The following is a 21,493-nucleotide window of genomic DNA, read 5'->3' as shown; positions in this document are numbered from 1 at the left end:
GACGAGTTGTAGAACAAAACTATGGCTTTATTAAACTAAACGAGAACCTGCTGGCAACTGATCCCGAACTGGGGCAGGGCCAGAGGTCGGCCACCTTTATACAGAACCTGAGGGGAGGAGCCACAGGCGGAGCCAGCAGAGACAACAAACAATATATACAATAAAGTAACAGTGGTTTACCACACCTACTGAATCACAAACCTGTGCTGGCTCCAGCCACAGCTTTGGAGATGGCACTGCTAGATATTGCTCGGTTCTTGTTCATCATCTCTTCAAACTCTGCTTCATTCAGAGGAGGACTACTGGGGTCAGGATCTCTGCAGGGAAAGAAGGTATCTCATTGTTGGCATATAAATTAAAATAAAATTGCAATCACTTCAGACATTATGCTGCGCAAACGTCACATCCATAAGGTGATAACTCAAAGTTTGACTTATACATGGACAGAAAATGAATACGAGGCCATCAATGAACTGGCCTGGCTCTTCAATTTTTTTTTTAAAAATCACTTGGCTGGATCAGCGCTCCACATGCCTATGGGCCTCCATTCCTAGCTTGTCTCACTGGCTTTGAGGTGTTAACCTGGATGATATTGGATGATCCCTCTCTTTTTGCCCTCCAGCAAAAGAAAGTGAGGATAATGGAGGGAAGATTGTCCCAGCCTCCATACTGCAAATGAAAGCATCCGATTAAAATATTTGATAAATGTATTGGTCCTGTTGTTTAAATCTCCAATCCTTGCAGAACATTTGGACTTCACAGTTGTATGACAGTTGTTTTAAGGAATTGCAGGCTTGGACCTGATTCTCTTCAATCTATAATGCAGCATAGAGCTTGTTGGCCAAATAACCTATTTGTGCTGTAACATTCCTTGATTTGTTGTCCAGTTTGTCTGTCAATAACTGAGCAACCTTAAAAACATACACACACAGAAAGTCCATTTTATCCTAGGTTTTCTGAACTTGAGATACCCTTAACTGTCCCTAAGCAGAGAAGTCAAACAACTGTCAATCTCAAGAAACTTTGAACAACATAATCAACAAATTAACCATGAGATGCCTATTTAGACCATTTTCTCACGTGACAGGGCAGGTCAGTATTGAAACTATCACAAAAATGTACAATCCCAGACCACGGGCAGCACGGTAGCATAGTGGTTAGCACAGTTGCTTCACAGTCCCAGGTTCGATTCCCGGCTGGTTCACTGTCTGTGCGGAGTCTGCACGTTCTCCACGTGTCAGCGTGGGTTTCCTCCGGGTGCTCCGGTTTCCTCCCACAGTCCAAAGATGTGCGGGTTAGGTGGATTGGCTATGATAAATTGCCCTTGGTGTCCAAAAAATGTTAAGTGGGGGTTACTGGGTTCCGGGGATAGAGTAGATATGTGGGCTTCAGTAGGGCGCTCTTTGTAAGGGCCGGTGCAGACTCGATGGGCCGATGGCCTCCTACTGCACTGTAAATTCTATGATCACATGTTAACAATATCAAAGGAGATTAGTTCATGTATATCTTGAGACAGGCCCCTCCCTCTCTAAGCATCACATTGACAAAAGTACGAGAGAAAAAGAAAGTCACCAAATTCCTGTTTCAGATAAACTCCCCCAGTACAAAAATGGCCTCGAATTGACTTCAAAATGTGTCTAAGAGCAAATATGATCCCAGCATGTGCCTATTTACAGCAATAAGCTAATTCAGCCTGAAAGGGGCAAGCCAAATTATCTCTGGTTCTCCCTTTTAAAAAATATATATATATTTATTCAAATTTTCCAACAAATTTTCAACAAAACCCACCCCCCCACAAGAAAAAAAGAAGCAAAAACACAACAATTAAGAGATTATACATTGGATTTCCCTCATGTACAATAACCCCCCCATATAACATTTAAAAGCACAAAATAGGGGAAAAAAAACCACCTTCACCCAAACGCCACCCCATAAGGAAACCCCCCCCCCTCTCCTGGGCTGCTGCTGACCTCCTCCTAACGCTCCACGAGATAGTCTAGGAACAGTTGCCACCGCCTGGAGAACCCTTGCACAGACCCTCGCAAGGCAAACTTTATCCTCTCCAGCTTGATGAACCCTGCCATGTCATTGATCCAAGCTTCCACACTAGGGGGCTTCGCATCTTTCCATAGTAGCAAAATCCTCTGCCGGGCTACCAGAATACCGGCCTCTTTCACCTCCTGCACTCCCGGCTTGTCCGATACCCCAAATAATGCCAATTCCCAGCTCGGCTTGACCCGGGCGTTCACCACCTTGGACATAGTCCTCGCAACACCCCTTAAAACCCATCCAGCGCCGGGCACGACCAGAACATATGGACGTGATTTGCTGGTCTCCCCGAGCACCTCCCACGTGTGTCCTCCACACCAAAGAACCTACTCAACCTCGCCCCTGTCATATGCGCTCTGTGAGTAACTTTGAACTGTATTAGGCTGAGCCTGGCGCAAGAGGAGGAAGAATTAACCCTACTGAGGGCATCAGCCCACCGACCCTCATCGATCTCCTCCCCAAGCTCCTCCTCCCACTTGCCCTTTAACTCCTCCACCGAGGCCTCCTCCTCTTCCTTCAGCTCCTGGTAAATCGCCGAAACCTTGCCTTCTCCAACCCATACACCCGAAATAACCCTGTCCTGAATCCCACGTGCCGGAAGCAGCGGGAATCTCTGGTTCTCTCTTAATAACAGAGCATTACATTACACAGAACATTGTTTCTATTTAATGGAAACATTAAAACATGTATCCACTGAAGTGCACAAGCGAAGTTATGAGAAATTCCAGGTCCTAACCCTTGTTGCATAAAAAAGTATTGCCTCATATCACCATTAGTCCCTTTGCCAATCACCTTAGGTCTCTGGTCATCGACTCTTTTGCCAATGGGAACAGTTTCTCTCCATCTAGACCACTCATGATTTTGTTCACCTCTATCACCTCCTCTCAGCCTTCTGTCCTCCAAGGTGATCAACCCCTGTTTTCTGTGCTATTTCTAAAGCCTTGACACTGTTCCTAAAGTGCAGTGCCTAGAATTGGACACAATGCTCCAGTTGAGGCCAAACCAGAGTTTTATAAAGGTTCATATTAACTTCCTTGCTTTTGTTTTTTTTAAAGTATTTTTAATACCCTTTTACAGTTTAGAAAGTACAAAAATAGAAAAAACAGCAGTATAACAGTAAAAGAAACAAGCTAAATTACATAACACCCCCGACAAAAAAAGGACACCCCAACATGGTAAGAACAAGGCCCCTCTCCCCCCCCCCCTCCCCCCCAGCAGATAACAGTGACCAACACTTTGAAGTAGACGATAAACGGCCGCCATCTCCGGTAGAACCCTTCAATTGACCCCCTCACTGTGTATTTGACCATCTCCAGTTGTCGAAACTCCATTAAGTCACCTAGCCAAGCCGAGACACTGGGTGGAGTTGCCAACCTCCATTAACAGGACTCACCTCTAAGCAATCAGTGAGGCGAAGGCATGAATATCTGCCCCCGCTCCAGTCCACAGCTCTGGCAAGTCCGATAATCCCAAATATGGCTACTAAGGGACAGGGTTCCAACTCGGTGTTCAGAATTGCCAGGGAGAGCCAAATTCCCACCAATTTGGGACAGAACCAACACGTGCGTGTGTTTAGCTGGCCCCTCGAACAGCGCTCGCACCAATCCTCAACCTCAGCAAAGAAGCGACTCATGCTAGCTCTGGTCAGGTGCGCCCAAACACTACCTTAAGCTGGATCAAGCTCAGCTTCGTACACAAGGACCTAACGTTCACCCTGCGAAGGGCCTCACTCCACACCTCATCCTCCCATTCAGGTCCAAGCTCCTCCTTCCACTTGGCTATCACCCCCTCCACCGAGACCTCTGCCAGAATCTGCCCTTATGTACCGGGCGTACTTCCCTCTTCTGATCCCGCGCATGAAAGGATCCTCTCATCCTCTCTATTAAGGAGGATGGTGACACTTCTAGGAATACTGGGAACGTTCGTCTATAACAAAATTTTGTATCTGAAGGTACCTAAACGAATCCGGGCCTGAGAACCCAAACTTCACTTTCAATTCCTCCAGGCTGGCAAACTGCCCCTCCAGAAATAGATCACATAATCTATCCAGTCCCTTCTCCTTCCACACTCCAAATGTGGCATCTAACCTCGCCGGCTCAAAGAGGTGGTTGAGCACAAATGGAGGACAGCCTTGATACTAACCTCAGTTTAAAATGTTGATGGAGTTGCCTCCATATTTTTTAAATGGAGACAGCCACCGGGTTTGATGAGTACTTTGCCGGTGCGAACGGAAGAGAAACCGCCACCAGTGCACTCAAACTGCACCCCCTACATGACCCAACTCCATTTGCAATCAGGTAGACCCCGAGTCTCCATACCATCCCAACACCTTCTCTGCATTAGCAGCCTAGTAATAAAATAAAAGGTTCGGCAGCACAAGACCTCCTGACTGTCTATAACTTCCTTGCTTTTGTAATCTATGCCTCTGTTTATAAAGTCCAGAATCCAGGCGCAGCACGGTGGTGCAGTGGTTAGCACTGCTGCCTACCGCGCTGAGGACCCAGGTTCGATCCCGGCCCTGGGTCACTGTCTGTGTGTCTGCGTGGGTTTCACCCCCTAAACCCAAAGATGCAGGTTAGGTGGATTGGCCGTGCTAAATTGCTCTATTGGGAAAAAAAAATTGGGTACTCTAAATTTATTTTGAAAAATATTGGGCGTGATTCTCCAAGCCCCGCGCCGGGCCGGAGAATCGACGCAACCACGCCACGCGGCCCCGACGCGATTCTCTGAGGAGCGGAGAATCGACGCCATTTGCGCCAGCACGGCGCCGGTTGCGGGACGCTGTCCGTGGCCGGCCCACCGATTCTCCGGCCTTGATGGGCTGAGTGGCCGCGCGGCACCGTCCACACCTGCTCGCAGCCGGCGTGAACTCTGCGTGCAGGGTCGGGGGCGGGGCTCCTTCACCGGGGGGGGCCATCCGATGGGGTCTGGCCCGCGATCGGGCCCACCGATCGGCGGGCTGGCCTCTCCAGCCCCGGCCCTATTTTGTGTCGCGGCCAGCCCCTGAACCCCCGAACGGCGTGAACCGCTCCAGCGCCATGCTGGCCCCCTGTGGGGGCCAGAATCGGTAGTGCCCGCGCCTGATTCGTGCCGTCGTGAAACGCAACGGCTTTCGCGACGGCGCGGCCACTCTGCCTCCATTTCGGAGAATCCCGCCCATAATGTCCAGGATCCGATAAGCCTTATTAACAGCTTTCAAAGACAGTCCTGCCATCTTCAATGAATTGTGCACAGATATTCCTAGGTCCCTCTGCTCCTGCACCCTCTTTAGCATTGTACTTTTTATTTTATATTTGTAATTTTTCCTGTCAAAATTAATCATTTCACATTTGACTGCATTAAATTCCATCTGTCGCTTGTCCACCCATTCCACCAGTCTGTCTGTGTCCTCTTGAAGAAGTTTATCACAGTTCATAATATTTCCAAGTTTTGTGTAATCAGCATATATTGAAATTGTGCCCTGTGCACTCCAGGTTAGATCATTAACATATTAAGAAAAGCAGTAGTCTTCGTTCTGACCACTGTATACCTTTTCCCAGGACGTAAAAACTGTTCGCCATAACTTTCTCCTATCACTCAGCCAACTTCATGCTGCTACTGTCATTTTTATCCCATAGGCTTCAAATTTGCTGGCAAGTCCATTATATAGCACTTTATCAACCACCTTTTGGAAGAGCATATACATCACATCAACTACATTACCCTCATTAACCATTTGTTAGCTCATCGAATAACTCAATAAAGTTAGTTAAACATGATTTGTCTTTAACAAATCTGTGCTAGTTTTCATTATTTAATCCCCATTTGTCCTAGTGGCTGATAATTTTGTCCCAAATTATAATTTCTAAAAGGTCTCTCATCACCGAGGTTAAACTGACTGGCCTGTCATTTTTGGGCTTATCTTTACACCCTGTTTTGAACAAAGGTGTAGTATTAGCCATTGTTCAGTCTTCTGGGACCACTCCTGTATCTAAGGAGGATTAAAAGATTACAACCAGTACCTCCACAATTTCCTCCCTTACTGCCCTCAGTATCTACGCAACGGGATTTCTATAACCAGTATTCACTGACATCAATTGGATTCATTTTGGAGCAGATAGTGAATAATCCTTGGAGAGTTTTGTCCTTTTCACACACTGTGTACAACTTGTAAACTGCAGCATGCACAATTAGGCAGTGAAGCCTGTAGTGGGAAGAACATGTCTTAAAATACATTAGCTAATCTCCTGTGGTATCGGTCACATGTAATTGGGAATTTGGCACATAATTTTGAAGTTCAGATGCTAGCCTGCCCGGTTCCTTTGTTAGGCAATAAGGCCTGCTTGTTATATATAAATTTCATCAATCCCCAAAATTAGTCTTGCAACTCACTCCCCAGAGTTGACATTGAGTCACAAACCCAATATTGTCCTCACCCAACATCCAAACAGCCCAATAAATGTCACTGGACAGAAATCAGAACACTTGCTGATCATTCCATTTAATCGTAGTTGTAATGATTAAGTAAAACAGCGATGAAGAGAATATAAACTTTGTTTTTCTTTTTCCAAAAAGTTCAGTACTATCTGTTTACTAATTGAGCTGGAAAAGTAGCTGAAAATGTAAAGAAATGTAGTTCAGCTGGACTGATCTTAATAATGCACAATTTTACCTTCCACGTTTGAATTCCTCTCTATTGTACAGAGATGGTGACGGTCTGCCATAAATATCCGTTGGCGGCGGTGGAAGTCCTCTATTATCAACTGGTGGAGGCAAGCCGGCATTTGGGGGTATAAAGAAAGCTGGGTTAATGTGAGGTGCAGGTGGAATAGCACCAGGAGGTGGCACGGCCAAGTGGGGAGGGAGTCCTGGTGGCAATGGAGGTACAATAGATCCTGGAGGACCAGGTCGGGCTAAGAATGCACCTGGTGGGGGCAGTGGCCCTGGCTGCACCTGAAGTGGTGGTCCGTATCCAGAGTTGAAAGCAAGTGACATTGGAGGAGGCAGAAGACCTGGAGGAGGAATTCCATGTGGAATTTCACCATATGGTGGCCGACCAGGCATCTGAAAGGAAGGTGGTAACTTATCCCTCCTGGGAGGTGCTACTGCATTTTCAGCTGGTGATGGCCCTCTCCGTGGCAAAGGGGAATCTCGGTGGTCTGGAGAATTCATCGAGTCATGTGATTGGCTCCTCTGAGGGTTCTGTCCTGTGGAAACATTGACAGAACAATGTTAGCAGTTAAGTTATGAACAAGTACCAATTTGGTAAATACGCTCCCAAAAGTAAAGCCATTCACATATTAGAAAATAAGAATATTCTATTTTCAAATAACACTGCCTGCTGACCCAACGACTGCTTTCCTTCATGGTCTGAGACTTGGTGCCAAATTTAAGTACATTGTACAGATTATAGGGTACATCTCATACTGTTAACTCTTAAGATCGGGGTACAGATTTCCCAAACACTCAAATTTTAACTTGCAGGCTGAAGAGACATCCATCACCTCAGTCATGGCTAGGTGCAAGCTCAAGTCACAAGGTGGAAGAATATAAATTAAGCCTCTGTTCCTATTTTCCCAATAAAAAACCTTGAAGAGTGAAATTTTACAGAATGAAAAATGGGAGAATAAATTTAAAGTACCCAATTCATTTTTTCCAATTAAGGGGGAATTTAGCGTGGCCAATCTGCCTAGCCTGCCCATTTTTGGGTTGTGGGGTGAAACTCACGTAAACACGGGGAGAATGTGCAAACTCCACACGGACAGTGACCCAGAGCCGGGATCGAACCTGGGACCTCGGCGCCGTGAGGCAGCAGTGCTAACCACTGCGCCACTGTGCTGCCCTTTCTCTGTAATTAATTACCAACAAACAAAATCACTTCAATTCAAAGCTATGTTCAAAGCATTATTTTGTTTTCTTCCATACAGATGAATTTCATCCTATAAGTGTGGTTGAAGAGTTGTTTTTGTTTCTCCATGTCTTGACTCCAGAATACATTTCCACCAGGATTGGAAAAAAAATCCATTGATACAATAGAAAATGTTGGAATGTGCACTCATCCTTATTTCCACCGCCTGAATTTATGTATTGTTGTACCAGTTAGACGCAAGGGAACCTGCTTTCTACTTGTTTTATTAACAAATCAGCAAGGTTTTCAGTTTTCATGGAAAATTAACATGTGAGAATACATCACACAAAACACAAGCAAAAATCCATGCAATAAAAGAAAATCTTACTTGCTCAGTTACAATAAAGCAGTGAAGCTGATAATCAATAATTCATAGTATAGGAGTACATGAGTAAGAACCTTTGACTGCTCTGTTACTTCAACATTGAACTGTAATGAGACACTGTCCAAAATGGGAAGTGCTAAGTGTGATTACGTATGAAGTACAATGTGTAACAAGAATGGAGAGAATCTATAATTAAGGATAAAGTGACTTTACACAAAGACATTTGAGCCGTTTAGAGGGCCAAACATGGATTTGTAATGATTGGTCAAGTCTAATGAACTTAATGAGGAAGTAACAGAAGTAATATGTAGGGGAATATCTATATGGCTGTAGCTTAGATGAAATCAAGAGGCATTCAAAAAGGTTCCACTTAAGAGACTTTTAGCTCAACTTAAAAGTCATGAAATTGAAGGCAAATTATTGACCTGGTTAAGAGATTGATTCAGTGGCAGAAGATAGGAGAAGAGATATTGCTAATGTCTTGAAATTGGAAGGAAGTGCCAAGCGATATTCCACAGAATCTGTGTTGGGGCCTCAACTATTGACTAAATGTATTAATGATTTTGATAACATAAAAGAGATCCACATATCCAGGTTTGCTGATGACACAAATGTAGGTGGTATAGTAAGCACTATAAATGAGAGCATAAAATGACAGAGATATTGATCTGACTGAGTGGAGAAAAAACATGGCAGATGGATTTCAATGCAGCTAAGTATGAGATTTTCCACTTTGGACCATAAATGGACAGATCGGAGTATTTTTGAAATGGTGAAAAGCTAGGAACAGTGGATGTCCAGTGTGCACCCTAAATTGTAGTAGTCAGAAACAAAAAATAATGCAAATGGCTAATGGAAAGTCAGCCTTTATATCTTGAGGATTATTATATAAAGGACAGGAAGTTTTGCTGCAGACATACAAAGGCCTGGTTAGGCCACATCTGGAGTACCTTGTACAGTTCTGGGTACTGCACCTTCAAAAGGTCATACAGTCCTGTAGCACAGATTCACCAGAATATTAAATGAGGAAGTTAAGTAATTCCAGTCTTGAGGTCCTGGTCAAGTAATTTAGGATGGGCTACTGTGCAATGACTCAAGAGTTAAACCCCAATTTGTCCCCATTCCTATCACAGCTATAACTGCCCTTCACTTTTAGACAAGTGTGACCATTTGAGAAACTTCTAAACTCAACTATTAACAAAATGACTTCGGAGGAAAGTGAACAGTCAATGTAATTTCTCCTTCCCCAACCTCCAAGGAGATAGAAAGGTCAATTCTCATAGCATACATTCAATGACTTGACCAAGCATGACCAACATTTTATCTCAGATGAGGCATCAGAGAGCAACTTTGCTAACATCCATTAAAGAAAAGCCTGGAGATTAGCATTCAGGACCAACCAAGAAAGAATGCACCAATCTTTAAGAAAGTTAATCTTGACCAGCTAGTTATGTTGCAAGGAAAGAAGTAAAATATTATTTTATTTTTACCTCATCACTGTTTAAAAAAAATAAATTTAGAGTACCCAATTCATTTTTTCCAATGAAGGGGCAATTTAGCGTGGCCAATCTACCTAGCCTGCACATCTTTGTGCTGAGGGGGTGAAACCCACGCAAACATGGGGAGAATGTGCAAACTCCACACGGACAGTGACCCAGAACCGGGATCGAACCTGAGACCTCGGCGCCATGAGACTACAGTGCTAACCACTGCGTCACCGAGCTGCCCACCTCATCACTGTTGACCTCTCAACGAGAGTTCAGATGTTGCAACTGTCAATCTAAGCTTCTTTACCAAACTGCCATCATTGTTCATAAAGCATTATCAGCATGTATACTTTTAGTGGAGCAGAAGCCCTGGCTGATAAAAGACTGAAATGGCTGCTGCAATGGGTGGGAAATTACTACTGCAAGAGCTGAAAAATATTTTACGTTTTCATTTAAAATATTTATACAACGGCATATTTTTTGAATAAGCATATGAGGGTAAAATTCTAGGGCCTTACCCTAGCATTATGGGGACAGTGCATCACAGAAGGCCTGGGTTTCACACAATGCAACAACAACTTGCACTTATTTAACACCTTTAAGATAGTTGAGAAGTCCCACTGTGCCTCAAAAGAGCATTTTCTGACAAAATTTGATATCAACTCACATAAGGATCTATTAGGATAGGTGAACAAAAGCTTAGGCAGAAAGATAGGGGGGCAGGATTCTCCACCGGCGGGATGCTCCGTTTTGACGACGCCCGGGGGTTTCCCAATGGCATGGGGCTGCCCCACAATGGGAAACCTCATTGACCAGCCGGCATAACGGAGAATCCTGCCGGCTGGTCGAGACAGAAATGTGGCGCAGCGGGGCAGAGAATCCACCCAAGGGTCTAAGGAGAGCTAGTATGTGACGTGCAAATGCTGGAGAAATTGAATCAATCAGAAGAGATTTGATTCATATATAAACGTTTTACTCTTTGCCATCAATATTGAGCTGCTAGGCTTAAAACATCTATTAGCTACTAATGTTCCCTCTAATGTTTCTCTGAGCAACCTACTTATTGCACTGCATGGTACATTGAAGATTGTTGCATAGCTGTGCATCTACACAGCTTACTTAACAGGAAAAGGCAGTGAGACAGTTTCCCCAGATGTATTTTATAATAGGCACTAAAATAGTGTTAAGTCATAGCTCAATTTATGGGCGGCACAGTGGTGCAGTGCTTAGCGCTGCTGCCTCACAGAGCCGAGGACCCGGGTTCGATCCTGGGCCACTGTCCATGTGGAGTTTGCACATTCTCCCCATGTCTGCATGGGTCTCACCCCCACAACCTAAAGATGTGCAGCGTAGGTAGATTGGCCACGCTAAATTGGAAAAAAGGAATTGGGTACCCTAAATTTATAAAAAAGTAAAAGCTCAATTTATAATGACATTAAATAAAAGTTAAAGATTAGAAAATGTCCATAACACAGCATAGAAGACATGTAGATCAAACTGCAGATAAGTTAATTCATGTCTACATTCATGTCTGTTGAGAAGCAGTGTTGGAAGATTTTAGTAAGTAGAAGAAACTTAGTGCTCCTTAATGTACAGAATCGGTAGGTGGTGGTGGCAGAATAATCATAAAAGGACACTGAAGAGGCCAAGCCTAGTGGGTTAAATGTTCTTTTCTCATTCCAGATGTTAGATTCTAAGATCATAAGCCACAAAAACATTCAATACAACAAAAGTAGTAACGTTTTAGAGTATAAAGTTTATGAAAACGTGACACTTCATAATAAAGCAATCTTTAAAAAAAGCTGAATCACGACTTACTTCTTACTGCCGAACCCTTAATATTTATAAAAGAGTTTCATGTATGCAACTAAGTATGAATACTCAGCAAGATTTCAGACTGTAAGCTGCAGAGTTGAGACTGACAAAAAGTGTTTAACTCCATCCTGCTGATCCCTCCAAGTCACAAACCTCTATGTCATAGTGAAGGATGTAGGCAGTCTAGTACCATTGATACCAGGAGAGACCACTGCTAGATGATACTCTCCTGTGGGAATGGACACCCTGAATCATTACATTGTCAAAATTGGGCCAAGTCATATGTATGGGAGTTTGTGGGATTGAACTTGCTCGCTAACACTTTGGGGTAAGCAGCATCACATCACTACATTAAGAACGGTTCTATTAGACTTTTGCATCGTACATGGGTGCTCCACCTAGAGACTGCTCCTCTAACTAATTGTACGCTGTGGAACTTGTACAGAAAATCTAACAGGGAAGTGTTATAAAATAGAGAGGATGAAATGGGATCATTCATTGATGATCTTTTCCTGTTGCTAAAATGTCCTACAAAAATTCAGCCCATTTCAAACAGCACAAGAGTCAGAAAAGAGGGAGAATGAGTTACCCATTTTCTCATGTTGCAATGTTTACTGCCCTATTCCTGATTTCATTCAATCTAACACTTCTACTTAGACTACATAATGTATTAATGTTCAACAATTTACAGTTAATAATGCTGCGATAATTGTAGATTGAGACCATGTGACATTGAAGTTACTATGATTGCAAATTTACTGACACCAAGACAGATGTGAGAGAAGACTAAAAGCTCAGTTAAACGTTGTAAGATTTTTTTGTTTAAAAAAAAGTTTTCAAAGGTGGGATGGAAGCAGCAGGAGAGATAAACTGTAAAGGGATTTAGGAAAATTCCAAAGTGAAACAGTTTTGCCACCGATGAAGCATACAAGGAATGGAGGTTTTGAAGCATGGGTTTCATATCCCCTAATTCACAGTTTCACTCCTACTGCTGTCACAATCGGAAGAATAAACAATGGTGGTAGGTTTATTGTCAGCCTGCTCTTGGCACATCATTGTGACTAATTTTGATTTAAAAAGTGTGAACCAGGACAGAAGATCATTGAATAAAGGGGAGAGGGGTGGCAAAGGAGAAAATAAAATCTTCACTTACATCAACTTCTGATTTAAACACTGATGTACAGCACAATGCTACCCTCTCCCACCATCTCATAATAATCAAGTTTCTCACTCAATCTATAGTTCAGTAAATTAAGTTTAAAATTACAAGATGGAAAAAAGCACTGTAAAACTATTCAAAATGTGCTAACATATTATTATTCTGCCAATTTTATTTCCTATCTTACTATTGTGTGCTTCTCCACAATTTAACCCCACCCCCATTCACGAAAACAGAAGCATAATTATGGAGGGGAGTCAAGGCTTTTTGTGTAAAACTTTTGAACCTCTCAGTGAAAGGCTGTTTAGCACGATATAACAATCGCTTACGGGGATTCAATGTTATTAGGAGGCTTGATGAACTGATGAACCTTTCAGACTTTGTCAACCACCTGCTCAACATGGACGTTGAGCCTAGCTTGAAAACAACAGCAAATTTTCCAAACATCTTGTTTCTTCAATTCAGCCATTTCCTGCAGCTGATTTTTTTCAGTGGGAGGAAATAGTTACCACAATTGCAGGCATGCATAACCAAGGGTTCAGATTTATACTTAAAACAAATAGCTCTTCCATTGCAATAGGTCTGTCACCCCAGTTAATTGAACTAGGAAGTAAAGCTTTACTGTAATCTCAAGTTCTGTTGTAAACTAAACCAAAGAAACCATCTAGTCATATAAACAATTTAAAAAAAAAGCTACGTGTACTTAATACCCCCTTCCCCCAAACCCAACTATCAAAATGAAGTTAGCAGAAATAAAAGAGTAATCAGCTGTTTATTCTTCTTTCCATCACAGCATAACAAAAAGAATCTCATGTTTTGTAGGGCTCCCTTAGTGCATTGTGGGAGAAGACACTACTCAAAATTGTACAAAACAATATAGACCAAAAAGCCTCTTGCTTAATTCTTGGTCTGCACTGATTTAGTAAAGCTCAGGCAAGGCATGTGTACGGTCAATACAATTAATGTTAGTGCCATTGGATTAAAAAGGGGGCAGTGTGGCAGGGCTGGGCTCAGGGATTTCTGCTACTGACTACTTACTATCCAGTGACCCCCATTTGGACAGTGAATAAGCATGTGTTCACATCTGCATGAATTTCCAGTGAGAATAGATTCAGGTCCCACGGTGGAGCCTACACAGTGGAAAAACCTCCTGATACTCACCATAAAGATTCTCACAAGAAGAGGTACTCGAGGGCAGTCTCAAAGAGAGTCAACACTTCGATGAAGGGCAGGGAAAGCTGACAAAACAAAGGACTTTGCTGTGAAGGTAGGCTGTTAGGTTCAAAAGAGTTTTGGAAAAACAATCCATGTCTGAGGACATCCAGTGATGAGGACGTGCTGAGAAGTAGGCTATCAGATGGCTCCCCTCCCGCGAACCTGCCAAATAGGCACTTTTCACCTGAAAAACACCGAGAAACTGAACAATTCATCCCCATGACATTAGCAGAACAGGGAGCAAAAAAGGAGGGAAAAAAAGGATGCCAGGCAAAAGCTAATCCAGGGGTCAAACGGAAACCAGGAGTGGGAAGAGCCTGGATCAGCAACGGACGGACGAGCCAACCGGCGCACGAGGAGGCGAAATCCAAACTTCGCAGGAGCGAAAAGGCCTGACCAGCCGCGCACCAAGTCCTTCCTTACCAGGGGATGGCTGGAGGACATTCCTCTCAAGTGCATTGAGGGAGCACAGAGACAAGACAAAGTCGAATATTCCGCGGCGGGGAAAGGCGCGGTAGCCGAAGTTCTGGCACACGTGCAACTGGCCCAGGAGGCGACGATCACAGACCTGGAAAGGGCCACAACGGATCAGAGTGACTGGATCCTGGTCCTAGAAAAAGAGATGGCGAGGCTGGTCGCGACACAAGACAGCCTGAAAGGAAAGGTTGAAGACTAAGACAATCGGCTGAGGCGGCAGAACTTGCGAATCGTGGGCCTACCGGAGGGGATCGAAGGTAGGGACCCCACAGATTATGTGGCCCAAATGCTGGGCAACCTGGTGGGAAGGGAGACCTTCCCCAACCCACCAGAAATAGATAGATTACACAGGTAGCTCCGACCAAAGCCCAAAGCCGGGGACCAGCCAAGGGTGATTATTGCGAAAATGCACCGGTACCAAGACCGGGAGCGAATCCTGCGCTGGGCCAGACAATCCAAAAACTGCAGCTGGGAAGGACATAAGATCCGGATATACCAGGGCAGTGGCGTTGACCTGGCCAAGCGCCGGGCCAAATTCAACAAAGCAAAGGCCGCGCTGTACAAGAGCAGTGTAAGATTTGGAATGCTGCACCTAGCCAAACTCTGGGTCACATTCCAAGGCAAAGAACGCTTTTTTACAGTCTCTGCGGAGGCGGTCAAGTTCATCGCAGAGTTGGAAAAGTGGCAACGGGGGAAACGATGAGGAGCCCGCAGATCGAGACTGTAACGCTGCAATGTTCTAACATGGAGGCGGGGAAGAAAAGAGCTACCCCGCCACACAACCTGTACAGCCAACGCCAAATCACCACCAGAGACCGCTTTACGCGGGAGAGCGTGGCCTCGTTCTGAAAAACGAAGGTAGCGAAAGAGGGAAGGATGAGCTGCGTTCAAACAAGTACAGGGTAAGACGGTAGAGCGAGAGCGGGCGAGGGAAGTAACTTCCGGGAGGGGAGCCACCACACTAGCAGGGTAGCTAGCATCGAGACTCATGAGAAAGAAAGAGGCCGCGGGGCCCCCTCGGCAAGGGGCTAAGCACCTAGCGGGTGTGTGTGCAGATAACGGGGAGGCAAGCAGAAAAAGGGGGAAGCAGGCTATGGAAGGGGGGGCGGGGAGAAGGGCACCGTAAGAAAGAAATAGGCAAAGACAGATGGAAAATGGTAGACTGGCTACAACAGGCCATACATGGCGGCTTGGAACATAATGACACTGTAAACCACCACCTAGAAGTGTCCTTGAGCAAAGGGAGACCCGGGAGTGTAGGGGCGTATCCACGTAACGGACGCTCAGTTGCCGGCCATGGTGGATGCCCAGGGAAACCCCGGAGCGCAGAGGACCGACCACATGGGGAAAACGGTGACCTCGGCCATTTTGGACAGCCCCCCTAACAAAGGGAAATCCCGGAGTGCAGGGACACGTCCACCAAGCGAATAATCCCACAGGAACAGGAGGACAAAATCCCTCCATCAAGATAGTCATCTGGAACGTAAGAGGACTTAACGGCCCAGTGAAAAGATCCAGAGTCTTCACCCACCCGAGAAATATGAAAGCCGAGATAGTCTTTCTCCAAGAGACGCACCTAAGGGCTGACTGCGGGTAAGGAAGGACTGGGTGGGACAGACCTTTCATTCCTGCTACGGGACGAGGGCCCGGAGAAGGGGGGGGGGGGGGGGGGGTAACCATTTTAATTAATAAAAGGACGATGTTCACGACGACAAAGACAGTAACGGACCCAGGGGGACGGTACATCCTGGTCAGCGGTGTCCTAAGACGGGGGACCAGTAGTCCTCGTTAACGTGTAAGCTCCCAACTGGGAAGAAGACCATGGTGGAAATCCCCAACATAGATACGCACTGACTGATCATGGGAGGAGACTTTAACTGTGTACAGGACCCACAGACGGACAGGTCGAACCCCAAAACAGGAAAGACCTCCAACATGGCAAAAGAACTTGGCCTTTTTATGGAGCAGATGGGGGCGGTGGACGCATGGCGTTTCACCCACCAAGGGGAGGAGGAGTTCTCGTTCTTCTCCCAAGTGCACAACGTCTATTCCCGGATCGACTTCTTTATAGTAGGGAAATCGGTGCTTCCAGGGATGGTTAGGGCGGAATACTCCGCGATCGGAATCTCCGACCACGCTCCACACTACATGGATGTGAGGTTGGAGACGGGCAGTGCCCAATGCCCCTCATGGAGGTTGGACACTGCACTAGTGGCTAAGGCTTTTCGTGAGAAAATATTAAATGAAATGAAAATCGCTTATTGTCACAAGTAGGCTTCAAATGAAGTTACTGTGAAAAGCCCCTAGTCGCCACATTCCGGCACCTGTTCGGGGAGGCTGTTACAGGAATGGAACCGTGCTGCTGGCCTGCCTTGGTCTGCTTTCAAAGCCAGTGATTTAGCCCTGTGCTAAACAGCCCCGGCAATATCACAGGCCATAGGCAAGTATACAACTAACAACCAGAATGGGGAGGTCTCACCCTCCACATTCTGGGAGGCACTAAAGGCTGTGATCAAGGGAGAAATTATCGCTTTTAAAGCATGAAGAGACAGGGAGGAGAGGGTGGCTAGGCAACAGCTAGTTGACTCCATACTGGAGGTGGACCGGCGATACTCCAAGGCCCAGACTGTAATTTCTGGCGGAGAGGAACAAGCTACAGCTGGACTTTGACCTGCCCTCCACAAGGAGAGCAGTGCACCAGCTCCACCAGGTACGCGGGACCCTTTACGAACACAGAGACAAGGCCAGCTGCCTGCTGGCGCACCAGCTGAGAAAGCAGGCAGCCACAAGGGAGATCGCACAAATTAGGGATAGAAGAAGCACACTCGTAATGGATACAGACATGGTCAACAAAGCCTTCAAGGCCTTCTACCAGGGGCTGTACACCTCGGAGCCCCCAGCAGGGGACTTGGGGAGAAGCAGTTTCTTGATGAACTGGACATGCAGGTCGTGGGGGAAGACAGGAAGCGGTGCGTGGATGCACCACTAGAACTGGGAGAGGTCATGGGGAGTATTAGATCCATGCAGGCAAGGAAGGCGCCGGGACCGGTTTCCTAGCACTTCTACAAAAGATTTGTGACAGCACTGGCCCCGCACCTGTGGGAGAGGTTCGCAAACGAGCTGGCGAGGGGCACACTACCACTTACACTGGCACAAGCCTCAATCTCGCTGATACCTAAAAAAGACAAAGACCCAACAGAATGTGGTTTCTACGACCCATCTCACTGCCAAACATAGAGGTAAAAATACTGTCCACAATTCTAGCCAAAAGGCTAGAGGACTGCGTACCAGAGGGGGTTGCAGAAGACCAGATGGGCTTTGTCAAAGGCAGACAGCTAACATCGAACTTCAGGCGCCTGCTGAACGTAATCATGACCCCATTCGTGGAGAGAATATCTGAGGTGATCGTCTCCCTGGACGCAGAAAAGGCCTTCAACAGAATCAAATGGAAGTACCTCATAGAGCTGTTAGGGCTCAGAATAGGATTCACCGCCTGAGTGAAACTCCTGTATAACACCCCTACGGCGAGCATACGGACAAACACCACTAGCTCCAAGTACTTCCAGCTGCACGATGCAGGGATGCCCGCTATCTCCGCCACTGTTCGCCTTAGCGACAGAGCTATTAGCGATCACGCTCAGAACGGCAAAGAATTGGAAGGGGATCTGATGAGGAGGCAGAGAGCACAAAGTCTCGTTCTATGCGGATGACCTGCTCCTCTGCATCTCAGACCTGCGAAGCACCATGGAAGGAATTATTGCACTATTGTAAGAGTTTGGAGCCTTCTCGGGCTACAAACTCAACGTGAGCAAAATGGGAGATCTTCCGGTGAACCGGCAAGGGGGAGGGGCAGAGCTGGTGGGGCTGCCATTTAAATAGGCCCAGCACAAATTCCACTATCTTGGGATCCAAATCACTCATGATTGGATAGGGGTCCACAAATGGAACCTGACCAGCCTGACAGAGGAAGTAAAAAAGGACCTTGTGGGGGGGGGGGTGCGTGCAGGCGATCAAAATGAAAATGAACGTGCTGCCCAGGTACCTCTTCCTACTTAGATCCATTCCGATCTATATCATCAAGGCCTTTTTTAACTCACTAGACAAACTAATTATGGTGTTTGTGTGTGGGTGTGGGTGGGGGGATAATGCAACGATCCTAAACCCAAGAAGCATTCAACCAGCCCACTGATGGTAGCAACACTCCAGTCGTGGAATTAACTGCAACAACCGTTCGGCCTAACCGAAATGTCCGATAAAGCCCCCATCTGTAACAACCACAGGTTTGCGCCATCACTCACTGACGCCTAATTCAGAATGTGGAGACAGGACAGGACACCGACAGTTAGGGACCTTTACAACCGACGACAGGGTAACAACACTCAAAGAGCTGACAGAAAGATTACAAATAAGGGTGCAATGAATTCAGATACCTACAGCTCAAAAACTTTCTGGGAAAAGAAATAAAGACGTACAACCGCCACTACTAGAGGAATTGCTGGACACAGACATATTAGGGAAGGGGAAGTGTATGTAGCGACATGTACGGACGACTGAAAATGGGGGCCGACACCCAACTGGACGAGAGAAGGGAAAAGTGGGAGGGCGACTTGGGGTTCGAAATAGGGTGGGGATTCTGGAGCGAAGCACTGCACAGGGTCAACTCTAAATCCACATGCGCAAGGCTTAACCTAACGCAACTAAATGTGGTACATAGAGCCCACTTGACCAGAACCTAAATGAGCAGGTTCTTCCCGGAGGTGGAGGACAGATGTGAACGGTGCCAAGGAGGCCTGGCCAACCACGCCCACATGTTCTAGTTTTGCCCCAGACTTGCTGGGTACTGGGCAGTCTTCTTTGAGGCAATGTCCAAAGTGGTGGGGATGAGGGTGGAGCCATGCCCGAGAGTGGCAGTCTTCAGAGTATCAGAACAGCCAGGTCTCTTCATGGGGAGGAGGGCCGACGCCCTTGCCTTTGCCTTCCTGATCGACCGAGGGAGAATCCTGTTCGGCAGACGGTCAGCAGCGCCGCCTAAAGCTGCAGACTGGCTGTCTGACCTGTCGTAATTTCTTCAAATGGAAAAAATCAGATTCGCCATTTGTGGTACAGAAGAAGGCTTCTACAGAATGTGGGAGCCATTCACTCGGTTGTTCCAAGACCTGTTTGTAGCGAACAGCTAGGTAGCCAAAGATCAAGCAAGAACTACCATGACACAGAAGAGAAAGTAGGGGGGGGGGGGGGGGGGGGGGGAGAAACACGAAAGTTCAACCAAACCCAACAGGAGAGCAGGGGACATAAGGGAGGGCAGGAGCAACAACATTGGGAACCAGGGGAGAGAAAAGAGAAGGAATAGCCGTCGGGGAGCGATAGACAGGGGACCACAACGGCCACAGCAAACGCTGCAAGGAAAGGTCAAAAGAACAGAAAGAAGAAACTGTGATAAATCCATGTAAATAGTTGAAACCGATCTCGATGGACATAACTGTAATGGTACTCCCTCGGTGCTCCCTTGTGTAATTCTCATTGTTCTGTTTGTATTTATATTTGTTACGTATACCAAAAAAACCAATAAAAACATTGAAAATCAAACAATCCATGTTCTCAGTTAAAATTTTCGATTTAATAACGCGGATTTTATACTGAACCGATTTCGGATTTTAATATTGAAGGGGTACAGTCACCTTTAGCACACCATTTAAAGTCACAGGAAAATACAGATACTTGTTAAAATCTAGGAGAAATGTGACTTGATTTGTAATATCCAGAAAGTCACAGGTACAGAATCTGGTTTCAATATGTTTTCTTACTTCAGTTCAATTTAATTGTTCTAATTTTTTCCAAAACATGATTCAATTTTCCCTCACTATAATTCCAAGAGGACATAACTGTTCTTCTTCCTTCATTGGTTTCCTTTGCCTCTTCTACTCTTATATATCTTTCCATTCTAATTTGTCTGCCTTCTTTGTGGAGATTTGCGATATTACTGGAAGTTTGATTTTTGTTAACGTTCAAAACCAAGGCTGAAATTTTAGCTCACTCAAAACCCGACAACTTGCATGGTTGAAATCAAGGTCTAAGTGTTTAAACCAGAAAATAGCTAGTCAGGAATTCTGATTCTACTGGAAGTGCAGACTTTACAAAACCATACTGATAATGGTATGAAGATCCTCTCAACCTGGCTGCATATCCCAAGTGACTGAGCTTTTTTTACCAACCTGCTTTAATTTGCTTCAGCAGCTGCGCCCTCCTTTCTTTCACCAATCATTCAGTCTTCCTTAAGTTATGAGCAGAGGAATAATATATAACCCTAGTCACTATAAGCATATAACAAACTCAGCACAATTTGTTGCATTTTATTTTGTAAAATAAATTTAAAGTACCCAATTCTCTTTTTTCCAATTAAGGGGCAATTTAGTGTAGCCAATTCACCTACCCTGCACATCTTTGGGTTGTGGGGATGAGACCCACGCAGACACAGGGAGAATGTGCAAACTCCACACGGACAGTGACCCAGGGCCAGGGTTGAACCAAGATCCTTGGCACCGTGAGGCAACAGTGCTAACCACTGCGACGCAGTGCGACCCATTTGTTGCATTTCATTGAATGAAATCGTTTTCTGATGTTACACACCAATTTAAAACAAAGCAATATAAAACAAACCAATATACTAACTCACCCATTTAAAACAAACATTAAACTTTGTTTACATTAACTCACCCAATCACACCTGTAAAATAAATTAAGTTCTTGGAAGTGCCCTCTCACTCTCCAATCTTGAATGCCATTTAGCAAGCGTATTTTCATATCTATTCACTGCGCACCAGGTCTGACCAAGGCTTTAATATTGCTTGCATATCTGGTGAGCCTTCCAACACATTATTGTACTCCTGGGCAAGTTACAAGAAAAAACTTCCAATGTGACAGTCAACCCCTCACTCATCTCTAGCCTCTTTATCTTATTGATAGTACATTGGAAAATTAAATACGGGAGGTGGACGAGGGTGTAAGTTTTGAGGAAGCTATTGAAAATGGATCAAGATGTAGCAAGATAAAGAGATTAACAATTCCAGAGCAACGGTATA

General features: G+C 45.4%; 1 protein-coding gene across 2 annotated transcripts in view; it reads right to left on the bottom strand.

Annotated features, from left to right (window-relative positions):
• LOC140384381 (cleavage and polyadenylation specificity factor subunit 6-like) overlaps positions 1 to 21,493 on the bottom strand; it is a 69,545-nt gene that overhangs the window by 7,245 nt on the left and 40,807 nt on the right. For both annotated transcript variants that reach the window (XM_072466031.1, XM_072466030.1), the window contains exons 5-6: positions 6,701 to 7,235; positions 202 to 317 (exon numbers count right to left, since the gene is read on the bottom strand). In XM_072466031.1, coding sequence (XP_072322132.1) covers positions 202 to 317; positions 6,701 to 7,235 — 651 coding nt within the window. The remainder of the gene's footprint in view (positions 1 to 201; positions 318 to 6,700; positions 7,236 to 21,493) is intronic.

This window comes from Scyliorhinus torazame, chromosome 10, assembly GCF_047496885.1.
Source record: "Scyliorhinus torazame isolate Kashiwa2021f chromosome 10, sScyTor2.1, whole genome shotgun sequence".
Taxonomy (NCBI): Eukaryota; Metazoa; Chordata; class Chondrichthyes; order Carcharhiniformes; family Scyliorhinidae; genus Scyliorhinus; species Scyliorhinus torazame.
Note: the sequence above shows the minus strand (reverse complement) of the source record. Positions and strands in the feature narration are given on the sequence as shown.